Source organism: Diabrotica virgifera, chromosome 7 (genome assembly GCF_917563875.1).
Source record: "Diabrotica virgifera virgifera chromosome 7, PGI_DIABVI_V3a".
In the NCBI taxonomy this organism is placed as follows: domain Eukaryota; kingdom Metazoa; phylum Arthropoda; class Insecta; order Coleoptera; family Chrysomelidae; genus Diabrotica; species Diabrotica virgifera.
In genome coordinates, this window is record NC_065449.1 from 249127361 (window position 1) to 249153418 (window position 26058).

Below are 26058 nucleotides of genomic sequence, written 5' to 3' on the forward strand. Positions count from 1 at the left end.
GGTAACGGACAACTCGTAACGGCGACAGTTCGTAACATCGACACTTCGTAACGGCGACAGTTCGTAACTATACAAATTAGTAACGGACAATTCGTAACGTCAAAATTAAAGTATTCTGTTTATTTTTGTTAACGCGGAAATTAGGTAACTGAGTTATAATTGAAATTATGTTTATCAATTTAATGAATCAGTAGATTCCGAGATAAACATGTTTAACACATTTTATATTTTGTGTTTCAGAATATGTATATTATAAGTATTTAAACACAAACAAATATTTAAATACATACAAACTTTTAACAATATTTTTAAAAGTTTATTCCTCTTATTGTTCCTTAAATTTGTATATGCATAGAAAAATGATTAATGAAGTAATTCGTGAAATCTTTAAGCTGACAACCGTATTATCTGTTATTCTAATAAATCTTGTGATTGGTTATAGCGTTGGGATATTCAATCAACGGTAATAGTTGATAAGAGGGATAATACTTTAATCTTACTATTATTATATTCTGAATCACGAAATATGAAATGCCTTAAAAATGTTTATCCTGATACTGATTGTTATTGTATTTGATTAAATTGATAAACAATTTCATTCATAACAGTAGGTAATAACAGTTAGTTTCCACGTTAACAAAAATAAACAGAATATGTACTTCAATTTGGACGTTACGAATTGTCCGTTACGAATTTGTATAGTTACGAAGTGTCGCCGTTACGAACTGTGGCTGTTACGAATTGTCCGTTACCAGTTGTCCGGTTACGAACTGTCGCGTTACGATATGTCATGGAACCGTCTTTTTCACAGTTTTCTATTAATAAACTTTTATCAATACCCAACCAGTATTATAACATACATGTATTGTTGGTTCGCTATCATAAGCGAAAGAGTTAAGTATTAAAGGCTGAGCCCACAATGCGCGAGTAGCGCGAGGATTTGCTCTGGTGACCATCGGGTTCACCGCTCACCTTTACGACATAACTGTAAGATCACCAAGAAGTACGCCAGCGCGAATCCGCGAGTGTGAGTGTGAGGTTTCTTCGCCTTCCGTTATTAACATCTTCATTCTTCTTCAGTACAAAGAATGCACAGGTTGTGAACGAAAGTGTCGCATCATTCGCTGTAAATATTACAATTTTAAGTTACCATTAATAGCAGGTAAGAAAGTAAAAGTTATATAAATTAGTTATATTTTAAGTAAAATTAAGTGAAAGTTGTTGAAAAGTTACGTAGATGTATTGATCATTGGTAAATCCAAGGTAACCTTGTAAAAATAAATATGACAAATTGACAAAACATATATTTGAATAATTGTTAATTTTATTTGATTACAGGTGCAATTTTTATATTTTTGAATATTTTAAAATGAATTATATTAAAGCAAAATTCTAATTTTTTTTATCATATGTGGGCTAACTTGTCCGTTGTGACCATATAGAGCATTTATATGTGGGTTTTTGCTGTTCCAATCACTGACCAACAGTGCGAAAACTTGTTGTTGAATGTTGCAACATATTGTCCGATTTAAAATATTTATTTATTTATTATATCGACAACTACACATAGTTTCAAAAGTTATGCATCAACTAAAAAATATGGTCATTTTCAGAGTTGATTTTTTGGTGAATAGATTAACGCATTCCGCTATTTTTTTATTATTATTTTATATTTTTCTTTGGTATTTACACATTAGAGCAAGGGTTTACTCAAACTTCTTTTTGAACTTATACCGGGAGAAAAATGTTTTTCTTATGTTAAGTTTAAGACATACTGAAGGGAAGACGAGGCACAAGTTTAATATAGGTTTACATCGAAGTGGTATTGTAGTCCTATGTTTTGTAAACATTTTGTTTTTTGAATGTCCCTGATATCTTTAGAAACAAAGAAAATATACGCTTTTATTCTTTAACATGACGTGCTTTAACTGAAACAAAACTAAATTAACAATAGAAAAAACAGTTAACAATTCTTTCAAAACGGAAAGGCATATAACGTTAATAACACCTTAAGAGTTATTTGTCGACCAAGTCAGCGGTATGCACAGCGCAACATAATAGAGACGAGATTGTTTAATGGAGGCTCTGGGATGTTTAGGGGTGTAATTTACTTGAGTGTAAGTACGGATTTGGTGTCTATCTGGAGGCTAGAGTTACATCGCGCAAATTTTCTTTCTTTGAACACTTTGTTCCTTTCTCACTATGATGTATGAAATAATTTCATCTTAGTGTATGATAAGACATGGAATCCTCACGTATCGCATGTCGTCATTTAAAACACATATAGAGTAAAACCGTCTAGTTTCTTTGTTATTAAAGATATCAGAGAAACTAAAAAATAAAATGTTCACAAAATATGAGACTACCACATTATTTCCTTCCTACAGGGTGTCTCAAACTTTTGTTTCAGTTAAAACACATCTTAAACAATAAAAGCGTATATTATATTTTTTTTGTTTCTAAAGATATCAGGGACATTCAAAAAACAAAATGTTCACAAAACGTAAGACTATAATACGATTTCGATGTATACTCACACTTGTACCTTGTCCTCCCTACAGGGTGTCTCAAACATAACATAAGAAAAACATTTCTTTTCTTCCACCCGGTATAAGTACAAAAAAGAAGTTTGAGTAAGCATTTACCAAAGTGTGTAAATACCAAATAAATTTAAAATAATACAAAAATTAGCAGAATTCGTTCATCTATTCATGAAAAAATCAACTATGAAAATGAGCATAAAATTGAAACTATGTTTATTATATTATTTACCAGAATTTTCAATTGAATTTTTCTTTGTAAATACATATTACTTTTATTTTCAAATTTTCTTTTGTTTCAGTAAAATGAAAACTTCCCTGATAATATTTTTATGTTGCATGATAGTGTCTGTACTATCAGCAAAGGATATGATGCGGAAAAGCATCGTTTTTGACAAAAATACACCAGATGTGTTCTATTGTCCTATTCACAAACCCACAGGTTTTGACAAAATGATCGTTAAGTGAGTATCAATCAATTAATAACGTATTTTTTTACTTTCATATTTCAATGTTATACTTCATTTGGAAATGCATAGGTAATAGTACAGATTTATGGCAGAACGGTCTTTATAACAACAGTCTTTATAATTGAGCGGTCTTTACAACGGTCTTTAAAATTGAGCGGTCTTTACTTCTTTACAACAGTCTTTATAATTGTGCGGTCTTTACAACGGTCTTTATAATTGGGCTGTCTTTATAATGGTCTTTATAATGGAGCGTTCAAAGCAGAAAAACATAAATATCGATACCATCTTGTGTCAGTTAAATAGTATGTTTATATGGGATTAAGCCACAATTGATTGTAATGAAAATTATATTGTTACACTTCTTTTTAATTACTTTTATTGAAACCGTAAACAATATTACAATTCTTGAAATTTAACTGAATGACAGAACTAATCAAAAACTCAATTACTAAGTACTACTTGAATTGTCAACTTCCTGTTTATATACATTTTCTGACGTTCCAGGACTTACGAGACATTTCGAAATTTTTTATTTATTTCTAGAATATTCTAGACAAGAATAAAAAAACGCTAAACGCCGTAAAAATGAGTGGCGCATACAATATTCTAGCTACAAAAGATCTGATATGAATATTACGTGGCGCGAAAATGTATTTTCATTTTGATGCAAAACAAAATTTTTGTTTTATTTTAAAAGATTTTTCCATAATATTTGCTCAATTTGAAGTAAAACGCGCCACAAAAGAGTAACTTTGATACAGTTTGAATTTTGAAACTCTTTTGTGGCGCGTTTACTTCAAATTTGGCAAATATTATGGAAAAATATTTTTAAAATAAAACTAGAGTTTTGTTTTGCATCAAAATGAAAATACATTTTCGCGCCACGTAATATTCATATCAGATTTTTTGTAGCTGGAATATTGTATGCGTCACTCATTTTTACGGCGTTTAGCGGTTTTTTATTCTTGTATCAGGAGTTTTTCAAAGTTATTTATAAATTAAATGAATGCAATGTTTCTCGATTACACGTTAAGCTTTATAAATTATCGCCTTTGTCGCATTACCTCCCAAATGATCTAGTGTCCATCGAATGTACACTAGATTTTTTTCTATTCGAAATAGATTGAAAAAAAATATTGGGATGGCCGGTAAATAAACTCGGATTGCCCGTTGCCAGATCAAATTTAGCGGTAACCACTACAACTACATAAACCATTTCGGGAATAATCGTTAATTGGATTATACTTAATAGCTTAAACTAGCTTAATACCTTCTAAACGGCTTAACCGATTTTGATCACTAAACATGAGTTTGAAACGTATGGACAAGTAGTATCTGATGCATCTAAGGCCAAGTATGATAACTGAAGCTATTACAGGAATTATTGAGCTTGAAAAACCGTTTTTCCATAGATAATAGATTTGATCATAGTTATGAAGCCTATAACTTAAAAATTCGAATTTTCCCGTATATCAGGTATACACCGTTAGATTCGTCTAGAGTCCTTCTACAAACGCTCAGTTATTGGCGCAATTCGTAGGTTGAAATTTTGAGTAATTGTCGAAAAACCAAAATTTTCAAAGTTTAGTTTTTCACTTTTTTGGCTATACTGAGCTGTGTGTATATCTGATTGTGACGTCTTACACACCATTTGAAAGCTTTATTGATTTGGTGTATTTGCGGTTCTCCTGTCTCTTCTTGAACCGAAGATATATACTCCCAAAAAATATGCCGTTTTGTACCTATCAAGTCCTATAGCTGGCTTATGGGTGGTCAAAGTCACTAACTACACCGGTTCTGATTCGGCCCTGACCCCCTCTTTAAACACAGAAAAAAAATTCATCACTGGGGTGAGTCTTTTCCTCAACTTTAAGATGGGAGTTGGCCCAATTTTCAATTCAGTCAGATTTATAAAATCGAAAATTTCGTGTATATATGGTGTCGCGTGTAGGGGGGTGTGGGTGTGCGCCACTGGCGAGAAATGCCGTTCTCTGGTAATTTTTAAGACTTTTTCTTTTTCGCCAGGAGAATTTTTTCTATATGGAATCAATTAAAACGGAACTATCGTAACAGTGCTCCTTCCTTTATAACTATTTTTCTCGAATAAATGGTCTATCAGGGATCGACTGAAGCTAACAGGGTGGATGAGTTCCTTGGTATGGAGCTAATCTCTCGAAATGAACTACCTTCGGTTTTTTACTTCTGGCTGAAAACTGGATGCGGTAGATTAGATCGTTTAGTATCTACATCTACAGGACAGTGTACGGACCCTAATAGTTTTGTGGAAGTTTCGAACAGACAAAGTTCTTTCTTACGTTTGGGATTATATAACTACACTGGGTCACCTCTATTGAAAGCTGTCCCGATAGAATGCATGTCGAGCCTGGTCTTTGCTTTATCATTTTGAAGCTTTAAACTTTTTCGCCAGTTGCTCCTTCACATCAGCAACTTCAGGTTCCAGAGTATCTTTTTCTGTGGTCAATTGTGGGAAATCAATTCTTAGAGATCTATATCGTCGCTGATTTGCAAAAAGGTGCCAAGTGACATTTTATTCAAAAGAGGAGTTATGTGCAAAAATGATAGGTAGGAAGGTCCTAACTATTCTGTAAAAAGGGATCAAGTGTATGACCTACTGTTGTTCAGATAGTCTCATAATTTTTTGATGCCAAGTAACATTTTTTTAAACTGGTTGTGTAGAAAGGAGCCAAGTTCCACTTAGTAATAAAAAATATGAAAAAAAATTTTAAGAAACGCTCTTTAGTTACGAGTGATTAAAATTAAAAATATTATAAAAAAATCAACTAAAAAGCAAAAATTAAAAAAAAATTGAAAAAATCTAACACATCCGTCAAAGAAAAGCGTGGCGCGTGTTCATCGAATAAACGATTTTCGCCCCACGCTTTTCTTTAACGAATGTGTTAGATTTTTTCAATTTTTTTTTAATTTTTGCTTTTTAGTTGATTTTTTTATATTTTTAATTTTAGTCACTCATAACTAGGGGGCGGATTTATATGCGATCAATTTTGATGAAATATGCGCATATATATGCAGTAAAAAATTACGAAATATGCGGAAGATATGCACAAAAATTCAAAAAATGCGCATTTCGAGAAACCACAAATTTTTCTGTTCTATTCTATTCTAGGGGTTTCTCTTATAAGGGGGGCGACAATCTAATTTATTATCTTTTAAATAAAATCATTATTTTTTATATATGTAATTTATTCACACTTTTTACAAAAATTGATACCAATAGTTACCTATTCAAAATAAAACAACAATATCACTACACATAATATCTTCGATTATAATTCACTACAACGTGTTTTTTCCAAACATATTTAAGAGGAAACATTTTCTTTGATCAGATAAAATATTTTTATAACTTGAACAACTCCTTTCAACATCAACATAAGTAATTGGGGAGTATTTAAAATTACTTGTTAAAGTTCTGCAATAAAAATCAATTTCAAAATTTACATTAAAAATTTCTCATATTATGTCCTCCAAAGTTTTAAAGCCGTTTAAAGACGGGTCTGATCTAAAGCATGAATATTTTAATTTCCGTTAGAAAATCGTAAAACTATGGTTAAATGTGTAAATTCTCTTAACAATTAGGAATTTAAAAGAATCACCAGAATTATAAGTACGTACTAAATTGGGATACAAATTGTACTAAATATAATAAAAGTAAATAAAATTCGGATTTCCCGGTAAACCATCCTTCATCATTTAACATCATACAATCATTTTATAACGGCGTATTATAAGCACTATAAGTACTTTGTGTAAAGATCGAGTATTTTCTAAGAAAAAAATGAAAAGGCAGTGAATGAGCCGTCACTCTTCAGGTAGTTCTCGAATTAATAGATAGGACAGCCTGTGCGGGGAATATTTTGTGTCAAATTGAAAAATGTTTTTGGACTTAAATGTTTTTAAAAAGGCACAAAATATGCATGTTTCTTTTAAAATATGCAAAATTTAGTAAAATTCTCGAATATGCGAAATATGCATGCAATATGCATTTAGCATAAAATCCGCTCCCTACTCATAACTAAAGAAAAGCGTTTCTTAAAATTTTTTTTCATATTTTTTTATTTTTTACTTTTTAGTCTTACACTTTTTAAACATTAAAATATATCATCATGTTTATTAAAATATGTATAAAACATAAAATATGATGTACTAACATGAAAAGTAGTCGGAATCGGCAAAAAGTTTGAAACTTTATTGTTTATTAATGAAGCATAACGTAAACAATTAACGTAAAAAGTGAAATTATGTATTGTTCATATCATTAGCTATACAATCCGTAAAAGCTTCAAGTTTTTACATTGTAAAAAACAAGAAAATTTAAGCGTTTTCCAGCATTGTTCCGTGTTTTCCGTGTATTGTTCCCGCGAATGCGTATGCCTGCAAATTTTCATTCATTTGCATTGAAGAAAAGGCAGTCAAATTAACGTCTAAATATTTGACACAAACTATTGAACTAAATAAAAGCGTTTAAAAATATAAAAATGTTACTTGGCCCCTTTTTGCAAATCAGCAACGATATACATTATTATTTCTGGTGAAATTTTATGACGGGCTTCTGGCTAGCTTCTTCTTCCTCTTTATAAGCAATTCTGCTTGTTCATTGGAGGATTGATACCTCTACGGAAAATTGTCACATTGTCACTCCATCTCTTGCGCGTTCGGCCGAAACTTCTACCGATTGGTGATTTATCTCTTGTTATTTTAACCACAGGGGTCTCCCCCATTCTGATTATCTGGTTATTTCTTTCGTTTTCTATTTAGTGTCCATTCGTTTATACACTGTACCGGGTGTCCCAATAAGAATGGCTCTCGGCCATATCTCAGGAACCGTTTATAGTAGAGCTTTGAAATAAAAAATTTTATAACAAAAGTTGCCTCAGGACAAACCTGGAAATTATTTTCATAATTGTGGGTCCACCGCTAGAGGGCGTAATTGAATATCAAAAATAAAAAAATCTAAATTTTACAAAATTTTCCTAATGAAGGTGCACTGGAAATCCGATTATTGTATTCTTCATCAAATTCTGTGCATATTTGATTTAACAAGTTTAACTCTACCTTTGCAAATAAGAGGTGGGGGTGAGTGGGAACCTTGTTATGAAAAAATGGCTGTAAGTCCGGTTCTGCTAAATCAAATTTTGAAAAAAGGGTCTTGTTGAACACAGATCTTTTTCTTCAATGTAAGCGTGATAATTTTGAACCATCCTAATAAGTAATAAGCCAGCTGGGAGGCGTTATTTAATTTTTTTCAGAAATCTAGTTTTCTTTGGAAAATATTAAATACAAGTATGCATTTTTAATCATACTTTATAAAATTAGATTAAATTAGCAATAGAATAGCGAAAACCGCATGTCGATACCTTTTTTCTATGTCAAGATATCTCGAGAAACGAGATATTCACGATGTATATTCACTTTGCAATTTCTATAAATTGTTGCAATATATCGATTTTGTTTTTTTTTCTTTACTTTATTAACTTATATTTTGTATTTATGTATATTTTTTTTTATATTGACGATTTATCAAATTTCAGAAAATTGTATTTGTTATTGTTATTGTTAGATATTATTTATTTATTTTTTTTTCTGACTTTAATTAAGCTTTGTCCATAAAATTTGTATTTTCAGTGACAATAAAGCATATTTCTATTCTATTCTATTCTATTAACGTGTAAATTTTATACATAACTGTAACTATCACCGGTAAACTAAGTTAATGAAAGGTAGTGTGCTGTGGAAAAAAAACAAAATAACATTTTCCAGATGTCAACGTATAAAAATATAATTAATTAAAACAACAATATAAATAGAAACAATACTATTAAAATTAAATATAACACAGAACAAAAAGAACTACTTAGTGACGACCTAAATATTCAAATTGTTGCCCATCATACACTACTCTAGAATACATTATCCAGAGAATACTAAACGCCATTCAAAGCATATCGAGAGCAGAAATTGAGACTGCTGTTCAATCTACTCTTGAAAGAGTAAATGTTTGCAACGAAAATGATGGGCAAAAATTTGAACGTTTATGTCATCACTAAATAGTTGTTTTTATTTCTTTATAATAGGGCTTTTCAACGCCTCTCATTTGTTTCGAGCCTCTGTCATATGCCGTATAATCCGTGTATAATATTAATATACGAAATATGAACGAGGCTCGAAACAAATGAGAAGCGTTGAAAAGACCTAATATACGTTGACAGCTGGAAAATGTTTCTTTGTTGTTTCCATAGCACACTACTTTTAATGAATTTCGTTTACCGGTGACAGTAACAGTTATGTTTTTAAATTTACACGTTTTGTAAGATATCTCGAGATAGAAAAAAGGTATTAACATGCGGTTTTCGCTATTCTGTTGCTAATTTTGTAATATGGTATTAAAAATGCATGTTTGTATTTAATATTTTCCAAGGAACACTACATTTATGAAAAAAATTAAATAACGCCTTCTAGCTGGCATATTACTCAGTAAGTTGGTTCGAAATCATAACTTTTACATTGACGAAAAAGATCTGTCTTCAACAAGACCAAGTTTGCAAAATTTGATTAAGCAGAACCGGACTCACAGCCAGTTTTTCATAACAAGGTTCCCACTCACCCCCACCTCTTATTTCCAAAGGTAGACCTAAACTTGTCAAATCAAATATGCGTAGAATTTTATGAAGAATACGAGGATCGGATTTCCAGTGCCCTTTCATTAGGAAAATTTTGTAAAATTTAGATTTTTTAATTTTTGATATTCAATTACGCCCTCTAGCGGTGGTCCCACAATTATGAAAATAATTTCCAGGCTTTTTCTGAGGCAACTTTTGTTATAAAATTTTTTATTTCAAAGCTCTACTATAAACGGTTCCTGAGATATGGCCGAGATCCATTCTTATTGGGACACCCGGTACGTTACATTTCCTTCTAATGTGTTTACTTGTCTTTTGATATCTCAGCATATTTCCTGTAATTCTTCTCAGTACTCTCATCTCTGCTGATTTCAGTAGTCGTTGTGACTGTGTCGGGTCTTGTTTCTGATGCATGTCATTATTGGTCTTACACTGGCTTTATAAAATTTGATTTTCGATCTAGACAACTTTCTGACCTCATTCTTTGGTTCTTCCTTCCTTTAGTAGACTTTAGTAACATATCCTATTTCCTTCTTTGTGATAAACACATCCAAAAATTTGAGATTTTCTGTAATGAATTTTATTGATTCTTCTTTACAATTAAATGTCCATCTATGAGTTTCAAATAAAATTAAAATTAAAAGATGAAGTTTTTCAATCCTAGTAGCAACATTAATAATATTGAAAATATTAAAAATATTACTAAAAGATTTTTAAATTGACAAACTTATTGGTACACTTTCCTGGTGACACCTCCAAGGCTTCTACAATTTGCAAGCCAAATGGATGCTGCAGTGAAGACAAAGGGAAGGAATTCTACACTATGCAATTCACAACCCCCGTCTGCAGCTTGGTAAAGTTCCAACGGAAAATGCGCCTAGTTACTCTACGGAGTAATACGACTATAAAATAAAAATGTATACCATTTTTATTCAGTTGCAATGCGAAGGCAAAACAATCTTACTTTTCAATTAGAATACGGAGTGCAATCCAGCTCTCTGAATCGCGAGTTTCGATTCTTATTGGAATCTCATCGGAGAGAGCGCAGGCTTGTTCTCCATGTCCTAACTGACCAGCAGTAAGCAGTAACGTAAGATTGTTTTGTCTTCGCATTGCAACTGAATAAAAATGGTATACATTTTTATTTTAAAATTAAAATTCTTCGTCATCGGTTTGTGACGTTACGCTAGAGATTATCAACTACATCACAAACGCTGTGCTATTAAACACTTTTCAAAAGAACTGTAATATTTTGTGTACTCAGCTTCAATTATAGCTTCACTTAGAGCTAGCTTAGCTATAGTAGCAATATCACTTTCTTATCGAATTACCCTTTCACTGACTTAGTTGCAATATAATATATATACTTATTCTAACATGCCTCAGCAAAACATTAAAAAATTTTAGGGCAAAACCGTTGAAAAAATTGTGCGAATTTGAAGGAAAACCTCTACCAGAAGATTACAAGAGTGACTGTTACCAAGATGTTGATGAATCAGATTATGCGTGTAAAGAAAAATACAGGATAATGGTAAGTGGATCATTTTCTTTGCAATTGATATAGCAATTAGATACCTAATTTTTGTGATGGGATATAATACAATAATGAAATGATGTTTTATTTATACAGGAATGAGTGCGCATATGTATAATCGGCAAAATAATGTAAAAGACGGAAAACATAATACACTGTGAAATAAAAAGAGACGAATCTAGTAGAGGTGGGAAATTATCAATTCTTCCTCTTAAGGTACCGAGACCGCTTGTCGATCGTTGGCTCTCTTGTTTCCCAGCATATTAACAATCATTGTTTTATTTACAGCCGCACGAAATAGTTCAGTGCTAGTTTTCTTTTGGCCTTTCCTTTTGGCTAGTAAACCATTGGCGTAGGTTTTTAAACCAAGAAGTTGTAAGGCTTCTTTTTCCCATTATTTTACCTTGCATGACAAGGTAAAGTATGTCATATTTTTCTGGGTGACGCAGTATATGACCGAAGTATTCCAATTTACGCCTTTTAACCGTGTTCACTCCTTCACAACTTTTATTCAAACGTTGCAAAACCCTTTCGTTTGTGACTCTTTCTACCCAACTGATCTTCAGAATACGGCGGTAGACCCACATCTCAAATGCTTCTAGGTTTTTTAAAAGCGATTCTGTCAGGGTGCATGCTTCAACCCCGTAAAGTAGTACTGGAAATATATAACATCGAAAATTATCGATTAGAAACCTATAAATTTACATTATATTGATAATTTCGCACCTTAAGACGTATCAGAGAAGACTGGCAAGTACCACTGATATAAAAGTCTACATATAAAATATAAAATACCACATATAAAATTCTCCTGTGGCAGTTTTAGTTGACATATTCCTCGGATACGTCTAAGGGTGGGAAACGATCAATATAATGTAAATGTATAGGTTTCTATTAATAATTTTCCACCTCTACTAGTTACATCTCTTTTTATTCCACAACGTATTATGTTTTCCGTCTTTTACGTTATTTTGTCGGTTATTAACGCACTCATCACTGTATAATAGTGGTACTGGAACAAAGATAAGTTATTTTTTCAATTAATAAGTCAGGAAAAAGTAGTATCCAAGCTGTGATTTTTTGAATTACCAAGCTATCCAAGCATCTAGGCTGTTTTGAAAGTAAAATCCTCAAACGTAACTATAAAAGCGTGCAGGAAACGGATTATGGAGTAGACGCTATAATTTTGAGCTTTACCGCCTTTATAGTGAGCCTAGCATTGGTAGATCTATCAAAATAAACAGGCCACAGTGGCTAGGCCACTTGGAGAGAATGAATGAGGTGGAGCCGTCGAAACACATTTATAGCCAGAGATCGGATGGGGTGAGAAGAAGAGGCAGGCCCGGAGGACGATATGGAAGACGACTTGCGAGTGTTGGAGGAATGCGAAATTGGAAAAGCAAGGCGAAGGATAGGAAGGAATGTAAACTGATTCTGGAACAGGCCCAGAGGCGGCTTTACCTATTGTGCAGGGTGTGCGGTGCACACAGGCGCCGGGATGTTAGGGGCGCCGAGCACCAAAAGCGGGTCCTTTACTTTGTTTCAACATAAAATATGAAACATTTTTAAATAGGAGGCGGAAGATGAATCAGTAGCTGACACGAAAATACATTTTAAAGTAAACTTTTACTATTACCTATTAGATACCGCAATTACTAAATTTGACGAACGCTTCGAACTTTTAAAGCGAAATAATGACACTTTTTCGTTCCTTCAAAAATTAAAACACTGGAAGGATAAAACACTGCAATAAGTGGAGCCCCGCATACTGCAGACTTTTTATCGGCAGATAGTTTAGTCGGGATGGGCTGTTAGTGCGCATACTGAGCCAACTAAACAGTCGGGTTGGTGAAGAAGGCGCACACTATCAACAGTTCTTATTTGATTGTTGAAGTTAGTAGTCGCACAATGAAAAAATTATCCAGACATGTTATTATCGCTCTCATATAACGGAGGAGGAAATCCAAGAAGAGATTCCGAGAGTATTGAGTGCATCATAATTTACAGTGAAAGAAATAAGACGCCGTGACGGTTAAAAGTAACAGACGTGATCCAGAAGATTGTCATGTTAAAATGGAACTGGACAGGACACATAGGAAGAATAGAAAACAACTGTTGGACGAAGCAAATTCTTGAATGACGACCAAGGACTAGCAAAATAAGTAGAGGCAGACCTCAAACAAGATGGACTGATGACATCAAGTGAATGGCTGGTCACGAATGGATGCAAAAAACAACAAACTAAAATGAATGGATACACCTAAGGAAGGCTTCCTTCTGGCGATGGATGAAATAGCTGTTGATGATGCTGATGATGAATTCTCAGTGATAGATTATTTAGTGGAAAATTCTACACAATGTATTCTAAATTACTTGATTACCCAAAAATGTTTTTCGCCTTTTATTGGATGATCTTAGTCACCTTCAATGAACTAGTCATGCTAATTGGGCCATGCAGGTTTCTACAATTAACGTTTGTGAATTAGACGATGCCATTTTTTAGCAAAATATTCAAAAAATATTCGCACTGCACAAGTATTGGATACCAAAACTAGGAGAGAATTGAACTATCGGCCGATAAACAATCGTCGTGTGTGCGCATGTTCTAGTTAGCTCACAATGATTAAACTGTCGGCCGATATCTGGCCGACAAATTAGTTTGAACGCCGACAAATTAGTTTGAAAGCAAACTATCTGCCGATAAAAAGTCTGAAGGGGCTCTTTTGGGTAGGTTGTTCTGACGCCGTAAATACCTATTGGCTCCCGACATCATTTAACATTGGACTATTTACATCTGGATTTTTGTTTACAATATAAGTGTACCTAATACCCTCTAATACCCTATGTACCAGTACTAGGAATAGGTAGGTACCTATTCGACTATTCCATTTTGACTGCGCGTCTACCAAAGGGCGCCAGAGCATCGACTGCACACGGGCGCTTCATGTGCTAGAGCCGCCTCTGAACAGGCCAACATCCACCATGGGTTGTAGAGCCAATTATGATAGTTGAATATATACCTATATTTCTATACGATTGACATTTATTTTATTTAGCGTATGGCACCTGACACGTTTACATTTACATATATTTTGTATAAGACAATACATAGGTTTACAAACGTACATCTAACTTATTTACATAGTCTATCGACTCTGGAGTCGCCATCAGGAAATCCTCGGACTTGCCATGATATAATCTTGTGGGACACTGTTTTGTGATGTGATAGATGGTTTGTGGTTGTCCACAGTCACAGAGTGGGGATGGTCGTTTACCCCATTTATGCATCATGTAACCACATCTGCCGTGTTGGGTTCTGATTCGGTTCAGCATAGACCATGTGTTGCGTGATAAGTCAAAGCCTGGTGGTTTTTGTGTGATGCATGGTAAGTTACTATTTTGTTGTTCCATCCACTCTCGAGTCCATGTTGTCGTTAAATTGAACTCATTTTCCACAGCAACCTTTGCTGTTTTTATTGGTGGTCGTCTGGAGCGTAGACGATACCGTTGGCGGCATCTATATCTTCTTGGTGGATTGGCAGCTTCTCGTTATCTACTATCTTTCTGTACTCACTAGTGAGTGCGTGTATGCGTCGTAGTTTGGGTGGTGGAATGTGGCTCAGTACTGGGAGCCATTGCGTAGGGGTGGATTTGATAACTCCAGCAATCATTCTCATTGTATTATTTAATTGGGCATCTACTTTGTGTATATGTGGGCTGTTAAGTCATGCTGAAGAGCAGTATTCCGCAGTTGAGAAGACAAGGCCCAGGGCAGATGATCGCAAGGTGGAAGCCGATGCTCCCCATGTTGTGCCGCACAGCTTCTGGATGATGTTGTTTCTGGATTTAAGTTATTCCGCTGTTTTTGTCAGATGTTCCTTGAATGATAGGGTTCTGTCAAGAGTCACCCCAAGGTACTTTGGTGTTTTATTGTAGGCGAGTGTGATGTTTTGGAACTGAATATTGAGTATTCTTCCTGCAAGCTTGTTATTTAGGTGAAAACTGGAAACCTCTGTTTTCGTAGCGTTTGGTTGGAGCCTCCATTTACGGAAATATTTTCCCACTATGACTTACACCTTGTTGCAAGGACACAGTCATCGGCGTAACCAAACTTCCTTGATCTGGTTTCTGGTATATCAGAGATGTATAGGCTAAAGAGAAGAGGAGCCAGGACAGATCCCTGAGGCAGTCCATTCTTCAGTTTCCTTGGGGTGCTGATGTCAGATCCCATGACCACTTGAATCGTTCGGTCGGCTAGCTTGCTGTTGATTATTCGAGCGGTGGATTTACAGGGGATTGTACGGAGAAGCTTGTATATCATGCCTTCTCTCCAGACTGTATCGTAGGCCGCTGTTAGGTCTATGAATGCGGCTGCAGTTTTAAGTTTTCGCTGGAACCCTGCCTCAATAAATGTGGTAAGTGAAAGAACCTGATCTGCGCAGCTTCTTTTGGGTCGGAAACCTGCCTGATCAACCGGCATTGTTTCAAGCAGCTTTGGGCTAATTCTATTGTAGATAAGGCGCTCTAGAAGCTTAAACGTCACCGATAGTAGGGCTATTGGTCTGTAATTCTTAGGGTTGTTATCATTTGGTTTCCCTGGTTTTAATATGGCAATGACCTTTGAGCGTTTGAGTTCCTGTTCCTACAATTGACAATTCCAGTACCACTCAAAATTCACAGTTCCTGTTCCTACAATTGACAATTCCAGTACCACTCAAAATTCACAAAACCCAGTGTAGGCAGAATTGTTTTGATTAAAATAGTCATTGTACAAACAAATCTAAAAAAATCCTTAAGCTTTTGTTAAAATTAGAAAGGAGTGATTCAATGCCAATGCTATACAAATGCACCTAGGTATTTTTTTAATTTATTAGTTTCTAATATGAAGTCATCAAACGACCTTGAATAGTATTTGTAGTAATTAGTTAAGAACAAACATTGGGAAAAAAATTAATAATCACACGAAAGACCTTCACCTCATCAGGACCGGCGCTTGAAGTCTTTAATTATTTCGCTAATGCAGTGAAAATGTTTTAGAAATCTTAAGAAATTTGCAAAATAAATCAATTTCGTTTTTAGACATTTGAAAATAAGAGTTGGTATTAAAACGATGTCGGATGGTGCTATTGTTTTATTGTAAAATATGCGGAAGTGAAATTAAATACCTAGTTAATGAATAATAATATGAGAATTTTTTTAATAATATTTTTTACTATACAGGGTGAGTAAGGCATGAACAAGATTTAGGATATTTGCTATCGAACCAAATATGACTTAACAAAATGTCGTTTTGCAAAATGGTACAGTGATAACGTTTTTTTGCTAATATATTTCACTATATTTAAAAATTCTTGTCAAAATCGACACATAAAAGTGACATAACGGGTCCCCCCTTAAGATAGGCATCCTCAGAATTCAATATTTCTCATTTTTTACGTTCTATGTAATAAAAAAATAAGATTCAGCGCAATTTTAACCCACCATCCCTTACCTCCAAAAACATATTTTTTAGTTTTTCTTTTCTTTTCTTTTTCGCTTTTTCTTTTACAAAACTTGTTTATTTTTTATAGGTTGAGTGTATATAATAATATGTATAGGTAACTATTTTTTTTTCGAACTTTATTTGGAAATGGATGCTGGTCTATTTTTTTTTATTTTGTGTATCTCTTATCTAAAAATATATTTCCGTTTTTTTCCAGATTTTCCCATAAGGTGCGCCCCCCTTCAAAAAGCCGAAAAACTGGTTTTGAGGGATTTTCCCCATTTTATAGATTTCAAAATATGTAAATCAAATCAAGGTTTTTTATAGGTTACGTACTTATATACAATTTGAAATAAACGAGTTCTCTAAGACATTCAAAAATTTTGCTAAACACGTAAAACCTCACCTAAAACGTGTAAATTTTTTGAAATTTTTAAATTTATTACAACCAAACAAAAAAAGATCAAACTAAAAATTACGTTTTTGGGAGCAGTGGGAGGAGGTGGCGTTTTAAAATTGCGCTAAATCTTATTTTTTAATCTAAAAAACGTAAAAACGTAACGTAAAAAAATGAAAAAAATTTAATTCTGTGATTGAGTGCATTTTGACTATCTTAAAGGGGTACCCTTTTGACAGGCAATATTCGGTTAGTTATGATTTTAAGATTCCTTACTGTGGCGCCACTTAAATGATCCTGGATGATGACTTCGTTTTAATACCAATCAAATAATTAAATGTTAAAGTATATTCAATAAAAGACTTCAATATAGACAAACAACTGCCTCTAACTAAAAACGTTAATTTTTTTACAGAAACGACTCAAAAAAGATTCAGCTGAAGACTAATATCGGGATGAAGATAAAATAATCTTAGGATTAGGTTAACCACAGCTTAAACACTGGCTTATCTCTTACATACTGTAGAATTTGAATGCTTTTTAACTTATAATTTATTAAAAACTACTAAATAACATGTGTACATTATGCTTTACTAACACAGTAAAGAAGTTACCTAGTTAACCCTATTATTTATGACTATGGTATTCGCAGATTTATGTAAAACACTTTCATAAATTTTTGTTTAAAACTAAAACAAATTTTTTCTTTTCTGTTTGTACTCGTATTTCGTCAGATTTAATACATAGACAAAGTGGCAACACTGCAATTAAAAAAGCATTTTAAACAAATGAAAGGAGTATTTCAAACAGTTGCTGAATGGACAAGAGAATCTGGTAGTAAACTTAGATATCGAGAAAGTACACAGTAAAATCCAAATCATATCGACGAGATACCTCCTAAGGAAGAAGTTAAAAATATTAGAGAAAGTCTAAAAAACAAATGTTTAGGAAACGACCAAATAACATCTGAGATGTTCAAATATGGAATAAGCAGCAAGCATGAAGAGATACAAATGTTAAAAATACATGAAATGAAGAACAATTACCAAAAAAATGTTCGGAAGCAATAATATGTCCCATTCACAAAAAAGGAGATCAAAATGAATGCAAAAAATACAGTGGCATTGCATTGCTCAACGTCGCATACAAAATATTGGCAATGCATACAAAGGATATACTAAAAAAAGAATGGAAGATATAATTGATGAACACCAGGTTGACTTTAGACAAAGAAGAAGCACAACTGAACAGATTTTCCTGCTGATAGAGATACTAGAGGAAGGGGAAAGCAAGAACAATAAATCCAAGAAGAAAGCAAGAACAAGGAAAATATTTGGAGGAAAAAATGGAGAACGGCGTTGGGATCAGAAAGATAAATTAAGATCTGAGAGTTATATGGGGAGTCCAACATACTGGGCTCCAGAACCCAATGCCTAAGATGTCTATGACACATACAGAGGATGCCAGACGGTAGACTACCGAAAATGCTACTGTCAAGTACACTAGGAGGACGTCAGAGAAAAGACCGACGCAGAACAAGGTGGAAAAAATGGATGTAGAAGCAGATCTAAAAAGGCTCGATGTAATAAATTGAAGGATGAAAGCAATGGACAAGAAGGAATGGAGTAGAATGGTCAACCAAGCCTTGGGCATAATAATTATTACTTATTGTGAACTCTATTTGTTCGAACTTTAATATGTTTACAGTATATGTATAATAAACATTAGATAAAAAAATCTACGTGAAAGCATTCGAATCATTTTGCTACGATTATTTTTGTTTTTTAATTTCATAATGGCTTTCATTACTGCAAAAAGTTTTTTAAATATATATAATAAAAAATAGATATAAAAAATTGTTTAAGTGAAAGTGTTTAGATCAATTTGCGAATACTATATAATTTTTGTAATTACTTAGAAACTTCTAGTAATATTTATTTCTAGATTACTATAATGTTTGCGATCCTTTTGATAATTTCACAAGTTTTTCTGTCTTGCTCAATGAAATCGAATCAATTCTCTATTATTAAATTTTTCGTAGATAGTATTTAGTGTTTTATTGCATGGAAGTATGATCTGATCAAAATTAATGGACCATACAAGGTCTAGGTAAAGTTTCTCTTCAAGAATAAGTAGAAAAAAGTCAGTAAATTTGATGAAAATTCAAGAACACAAGATGTTATGACACATTAAGAAGAAGATAAATCATCAAATGTAGTAATCCACGTTCCTAATTTAGTCAAATGGCGCCACCTTTGCATCAGTCTTAACCTCAAAGTTCATTTATTTCCTAATTTAGATGATTTGTTTGTGCCTTTTTTACATATTTCAACCTTAGTCTCTATATGTCCCAGCACTGCACAAATGGGGTAGGTAGGTACGGAATGTTCTGATTTTGTGTTTGGACCTCAATCTTGTTAATATAATATATAAAAAATCTCTTCTAATCGACTTTGCAACGACACAATTATTTAAAGACTTATTTCTGCAGGGTTAACCAAATTCGTACAAATAGAAATGTTGAGATTGACGACCTGCAGCAATGATGCAATGAGAAAGACGGGTAAATTCTTTCCTAACGATTTCCAAGCAATTTCCATTCTGATGCGCTTCTTTAACTTTTCTACATTATTCGGTCAAATTTGATACACTTTACTCTTCAAATAGCCCAATAAAAAAAGTCAACGAAATAAACTGAGTCAAATCTGGAGACTTTGGTGGCCATTCGATAGACCCCCTTCTACCTAGACACATATACAGGGTGTAACAAAAATATAGGTCATAAATTAAATCACATATTCTGGGACCAAAAATAGTTCGATTGAACCTAACTTACCTTAGTACAAATATGCATACAAAAAAAGTTATAGCCCTTTGAAGTTACAAAATGAACATCGATTTTTTCCGATATATCGAAAACTATTACAGATTTTTAAATGAAAATGGACATGTGGTATTCTTATGGCAGGAACATCTTAAAAAGAAATTATAGTGAAATTTGTGAACCCCATAAACATTTTATGGGGATTTTGTTCCCTTGAACCCCCCAAACTTTTGCGTGCGTTCCAAATAAATTATTATTGTGGCACCATTAGCTAAACACAATATTTTTAAAACTTTTTTTCCTCTTAGTACTTTTTCGAAAAGCTAGTTTTATCGAGATATTTTGAATATTTGTCAAATCCACCACATATTTGTATACTGACAAGAGACCTGGTAGTAATATAAAAATTTATTTATAAATTACAGTTTGAGATATATTTTGAACTATTTTAGAAAAGAAGTCATATCTCGATAAGAGGTGTCTTATCGAAAAAAGACTAAGAGGCAAAAAAGTTTTAAAAACATTGTGTTTAACTAATGGTACCGCAATAATAGTTTAATTGGAACGTACACAAACATTTGGGGGACTTAAAGGCACAAAACCCCCATAAAATTTTTATGTAAATATATTAAAAAAGAAGCCACAACTAGATTAAAACTGGTTTATCAAATAAATATTAAGAGGCAAAAAAGTTTTAAAAACATTGTGTTTAACTAATGGTACCACAACAATAATTTAATTGGAGCGTACATAAAAGTTTGGGGGGGTTTAAAGGAACAAAACCCCCATAAATTTTTTATGGAATGCACAAATTTTACTATAATTTCTTTTTAAGATGTTCCTGCCATAAGAATGCCACATGGCCATTTTCGATAAAAAATCTGTAATAGTTTTCGATATATTGGAAAAAATCAATTTTCATTTTGTAACTTCAAAGGGCTATAACTTTTTTTGTAGGCATATTTGTACTAAGTTAGGTTCAATCGAACTATTTTTGGTCCCAGAATATGTGGTTTAATTTATGACCTGTATTTTTGTTACACCCTGTATAATATAAAGAAAGAAAAAACAAAAGTAAGACAATGATAAAACATCACATTCATTATTTCTTTTATTAAAAAATCATCACAGGACGTATTTAAGAAAAGTACCAATTTACTGACTTTTGGTGGATAAAGATCATACAATTTGAACGTAGTTATACAGTTTCTTGATTCTCTAATATTACTTTCTTCCTATTACCCATTTCAATATTTTAACAAGAAAATCTGGAGTAAAATAAAAATCGCGAGGATGTAATTGACTACGGGTAAGTAAGGTAGCAATAGTATTTCTTTTTTTTTATTTTAATATTATTAGGTATCGGATGTTTCATCTTTGACTACAACCTTGTCTAAACATTCTTTGGAAAATATTCAAATTCTTTTGATTAGGTAAAGTATATAGGTAGATTTTAGAAAGAGAACCAAATAACTGCAAAAGATGTATATTGTTGATAATACATGTTAAAAAGCAATCAACTTGTTCTTTCAAGAAAATAGTCAGGATTAGAATAGTCAAGATTATAATTCTGTTTTTAGCAGCATTGCGAAGCATTTCGTAGCTATGAATTCCTGTCAATCGGCGAATATTACGCAGTCATGACATCTTTTTACGTCCCCTCTCTCTACTTCGAGTATAAATTGCTGAAAAGAGTATCGTTCTCCTCATATTATGTGCCCCAAGTATGCAGTCTTCTTACTTTTAACATGATTAAAAAGTTTCCTATTCTGTAAGCCCGCTCTAGTTTCTCATTTCTGATTCTGTCCGTCCATGATATTCTAAGCATTCGACACAGGCACCACATTTCAAAAACTTCAAGTTTGTTAATGGAACTGGCCTTTAACGTCCATGCTTCCATTCCGTACAAGAGCACATGTACAGGATTATCAGCATCCAAAACAAGACCAAGACATATTCGTTTAATTTTTAAATGTCTTTCAAAACAAACATCACGTTTGTTGTTAAATAATTAAGGTGACACCGATTACAAGTGCACTAGTTTCAATAACGCTTTGTCAGCTATTCAATATTATTCTTAATTCACGGCCAAGCCGAGTCAGCATTAAAAACATCAACACTATTCTTTTATAATTCTTTTATCAATGATCATTCGTGATTCGGATACCTGATTAGATAGTTAGACCTCGAGAACACCAACTAGTTACTGTGGTATTTAGAGTTGGTAAATAAATAAGTATTCAGCAAATAGTGTCTACTTCATCAACCCCTATCATAGGGGGTAACTACCCCCACTAACCTAGGATGTTCCTGAGGGTGGAGTACCACCATACACAGGCCAAACGTAACACTTTAGCATCTTGTATTATCGGAGGTTGAAATCCAACTTGCGATCAGTCAGAAATCGTCTAAGCCTCAAAAAGCATTTCTGGCTTGTACTACTCTGCTCTTTATTTCATTTTTAGAGTCCCAACCCTCGTTCCGGAGACAAACCAATTATACATTATATTTTAAATCAGGATAGATCATTATTTTCAAGTTTTAAACTCATTTATGCAAAAATATCAAATAACCAATTTCTGACCCTTCAAAATTATTCACTGCCCAGCCACCATCGTGTTAAATTTTTAAACCTTTGAATCTCACCCACGGCATATTTTAAGGCTCATGCAAAAATTAACAAGATCTTCCTATTATAGTAAAGCATTGTAGGTCAAATGTGCAACACCTCGTATATAAAACCCATCGTTTGTCACCATTTAATATAGTAAAAACCTCTAAACCCATTGTGTAATCGGCCCTCACTCGTTCTTATCACGATAGTTCGCATGAAGATGGTATCGGACAAGATTTTTTTGATCTACTTTTGAGCTTTCATGTCGTGGTCTATTAACAAAATAGTTTGTTTTATTCATGTCTGTTTGGCACGTTTTATATTGTTTGTATTTTCTTACTATCAACAATAGAAATATTTACGTTTGTTTAAAATGTAATTTCTTGGGTTTGTATACAATTATTTGCGATAACATTAATAAAAGGTCGACAGCTATTGCCGTATAGGTCAGATAGTGATAAACTTTACGACAAATTATTATTCTCTCATACATAATAATAATATATATAGGGTGTCCCAAAAGTAGCGGAACGGTCAAATATTTCGCGAAATGAACATCGGATCGAAAAACTGAAAAATACGTATTAAATATTTTTCAAAAATCTATCGAATGACACTAAACACAACACCCCACTCCACCCTCTGGAGGAGGGGTGGGGGTAACTTTGAAATCTGAAATAGAAACCCCCATTTTTTATTGCAGATTTAGATTCCTTATGTAAAAGTAAGCAACTTTTATTCGAGACATATTTTCAAATTGTGGATAGATGGTGTTATAATCGGTGAAAACGATTTATCGTAGTACCATAGGTAAATTATAGAAACAGTCTAATATCTCGAGACATAAACTTTCAAATGAAAAACCAAAGAGCACGTTTGTAATACTTTTCAAAAACCTATCGAAAGACACTAAACGCGGCCCCCCACTCCAAACGCTGGAGGTGGGGGTAACTTTAAAATCTTAAATAGGAACCCCCATTTTTTATTACAGATTTGGATTTCTCATAAAAAAATAAGTAACATTTATTCGAAACATTTTTTAGAATTGTTGATAGATGGCGCTAATAAATCGCATGTTTCCGATTATAGCGCCATATATCAACAATTCTAAAAAATGTTTCAAATAAATGTTACTTATTTTTTTATGAAAAATCCAAATCTGCAATAAAAAATGGGGGTTCCCTTTTAAGTTACCCCCACCCTCACTTCCAGGGTGTGGAGTGTGGGGTCGTGTTTAAGGTCGTTCGATAGGCTTTTGAAAAATATTCAAAACATGTTCTTTGGTTTTTCATTTGAAAGTGTATTTCTTGAGATATTAGACCGTTTCTGTAATTTACCTTTGGTATGACGATAAATTGTTTTTACCGATTATAGCGCCATCTATCCATAATTCGAAAAAATGTCTTCAATAAAAGTTGCTCACAAGGAATCTAAATCTGCAATAAAAATGGAGGTTTCCATTTAAGATTTTAAAGTAACCCCCCACCCCACCTCCAGGGGGTAGAGTGGGGGGTCGTGTTTAGTGTCATTCGATAAATTTTTGAAAAATATTAAACACGTATTTTTCAGTTTTTCGATTCGATGTTCATATCGCGAAATATTCGACCGTTCCGCTAATTTTGGGACACCTTGTATATGAAACTAAAGGGCGTAGGCGCAAAATTTCGCGCCAATGTGTTTTAAATGCGTTCATTTTTTTAGGATCCTGAGAAAACTAATAAGTATTTTTGAAAAATTTAAACGCAGAATGAAAGATTACATTATTACCGACAGCCGAAAGTACCTTAGAATAACCAAAAAGTTTCATTTGAATGAGATATTTGAAATTAAAAATCACACATTTTCTCTTAGTTTTTCACCCCTGTAACTTATTAAAATAAACATTATAGAAGTTTTCAGGGACTTTCGGCCCTCGGTAATAACGTAATCTTTCATTGTGCGTTTAAATTGTTCAAAAATTTGTTTTCTAAAGATTCGAAAAAAAAATGAATGCATTTAAAACACATTGGCCCGAAATTTTGCGCCTACGCTCTTAAAGCTAAAATCAGTATTATTGCAAAGAATTAATATTAAATTAAACTCACCAGGCTTCAGAGTGGAACCGCCTAGATATTCACAAGGTCGAGCTTTCGACGGCCTCTCTAACGTCATCTTCAGGACTTTCGGGATCTCAATCTCCTGCGTCCTCAGACACTACACTGTTCACTGCATTTCGTTTTTTAGACATTGTGCAAATTTCATCAGTAGTTATTGATTTATTAATTCTACACAAATTATTTTTACGCGAATTATGACATCTTTAATATTACTCTTAACCTGACCAAAAGAACACCAGTATAAAAGTGAAACATCCGTAACAGAATTATATAAAAAATATCAAACATTATCATAAATTTCAGATGAGGATGCACCCTCCAGGTTCAGACGAAGCATTTGACGGCAAAAGAATGTCCCGTTTTATGAACGTCGACAAAGAGTACTACATCATGAAAATGGATAACAAATACAGAAACAAGGAATGGACAACAAATGCAGAAGCAAGGAAAGCTAGAGAGTCGAGGAACAGAGTTAAGACACGTCTAAGGAAGAGGCTCACTACGAAATATTAAAGCCACTAGTAATTCAGCGCAAAAGAAAGTACCTAACATGCGAAATTAATTCGAATTGTTATAAATTTGTAATTTTTATTTAATTGTCTAAATAATTAATTATATTGTTGCGATAGCCTTTTTCTACGCCAATGGTGTTGCAAACGAACAGAGACTTAAACAGAGTTGGTACAGGTCGACAGAAATATCCGAATCCGTCAAGGTCAGACCGATCGAAAACTTTGGTTAGGTACGCGACGTTATCAGACCAATCAGGTTTCAAAGGTTTTTCGGTTTTTTTTTATTTGTTACATGTTTCACACTAAAATTGATTGAAATATTAGACGTAATAAGGTCACAGTGTATATCCATTGGTGAAATTCCTGTTCCAAAAACGTTTATTAAATGTAGAAAGATAAATTGCTTGCAAATTTCTACATAATTGATTGGAGTATGCGATATATAATCGGAATATGGAACAAATTGATGTGTTGTCAAAATGAAAGCGTAGAAAAAGAATACCGTATCATTATTAACAATTTATTTATGTTAAATATCGAAAAACTTGTTTCGTAAATTCAAATTACTAATGTGTTCAATCTTACCAATAACTAATAGCACTGAAAATTTGTTACTAAATTTTAAGACTGAAAATGTTCATTATGCAGCAAAAATCAAACACTTTGTTTAAATTATTTCTGATTATAGTATTTATCTAAATAAAATTATTAATATTAAACACTCATTTTATTCCTAATGTGCTTCTTATTCTCTTGACGTTAAAACCATTTATGATATTTTGCCTGCTTAACAAGATTCTTCCATTCTGTCCTATCAGCTACTTTCCTTCTCCACTGCCTGATGTTCAGGGCTTTAAGATCCCCCTCTGCATCAAGAGCCTTCCCCTTGAGGTTTCATTCAGATTTCTCCAGATTACTCTTGCAGTCGAT

The 26058-nt window shown here is 33.2% G+C and overlaps 1 protein-coding gene across 1 annotated transcript; it reads left to right on the forward strand.

Annotated features, from left to right (window-relative positions):
* The first annotated feature begins 890 nt into the window (after nt 1-890).
* LOC114325260 (uncharacterized) lies at nt 891-25847 on the forward strand. Its single transcript, XM_028273266.2, has 4 exons — nt 891-1162; nt 2843-3004; nt 11077-11200; nt 24920-25847. Exons 2-4 carry the CDS (start codon nt 2847-2849, stop codon nt 25127-25129), a joined length of 492 nt encoding a protein of 163 aa, XP_028129067.1. The 5' UTR covers nt 891-1162; nt 2843-2846; the 3' UTR covers nt 25130-25847.
* The last annotated feature ends 211 nt before the right edge of the window (nt 25848-26058 follow it).

What these genes read in the sequence shown, in the direction of transcription:
- LOC114325260 (XM_028273266.2), top strand. Translation starts at nt 2,847, where the DNA reads ATGAAAACTTCCCTGATAATATTTTTATGTTGCATGATAGTGTCTGTA. An exon ending in TTTGACAAAATGATCGTTAA is followed by an intron (nt 3,005 to 11,076) that starts GTGAGTATCAAT and finishes AAAAAATTTTAG; the next exon opens with GGCAAAACCGTTGAAAAAAT. An exon ending in AAGAAAAATACAGGATAATG is followed by an intron (nt 11,201 to 24,919) that starts GTAAGTGGATCA and finishes CATAAATTTCAG; the next exon opens with ATGAGGATGCACCCTCCAGG.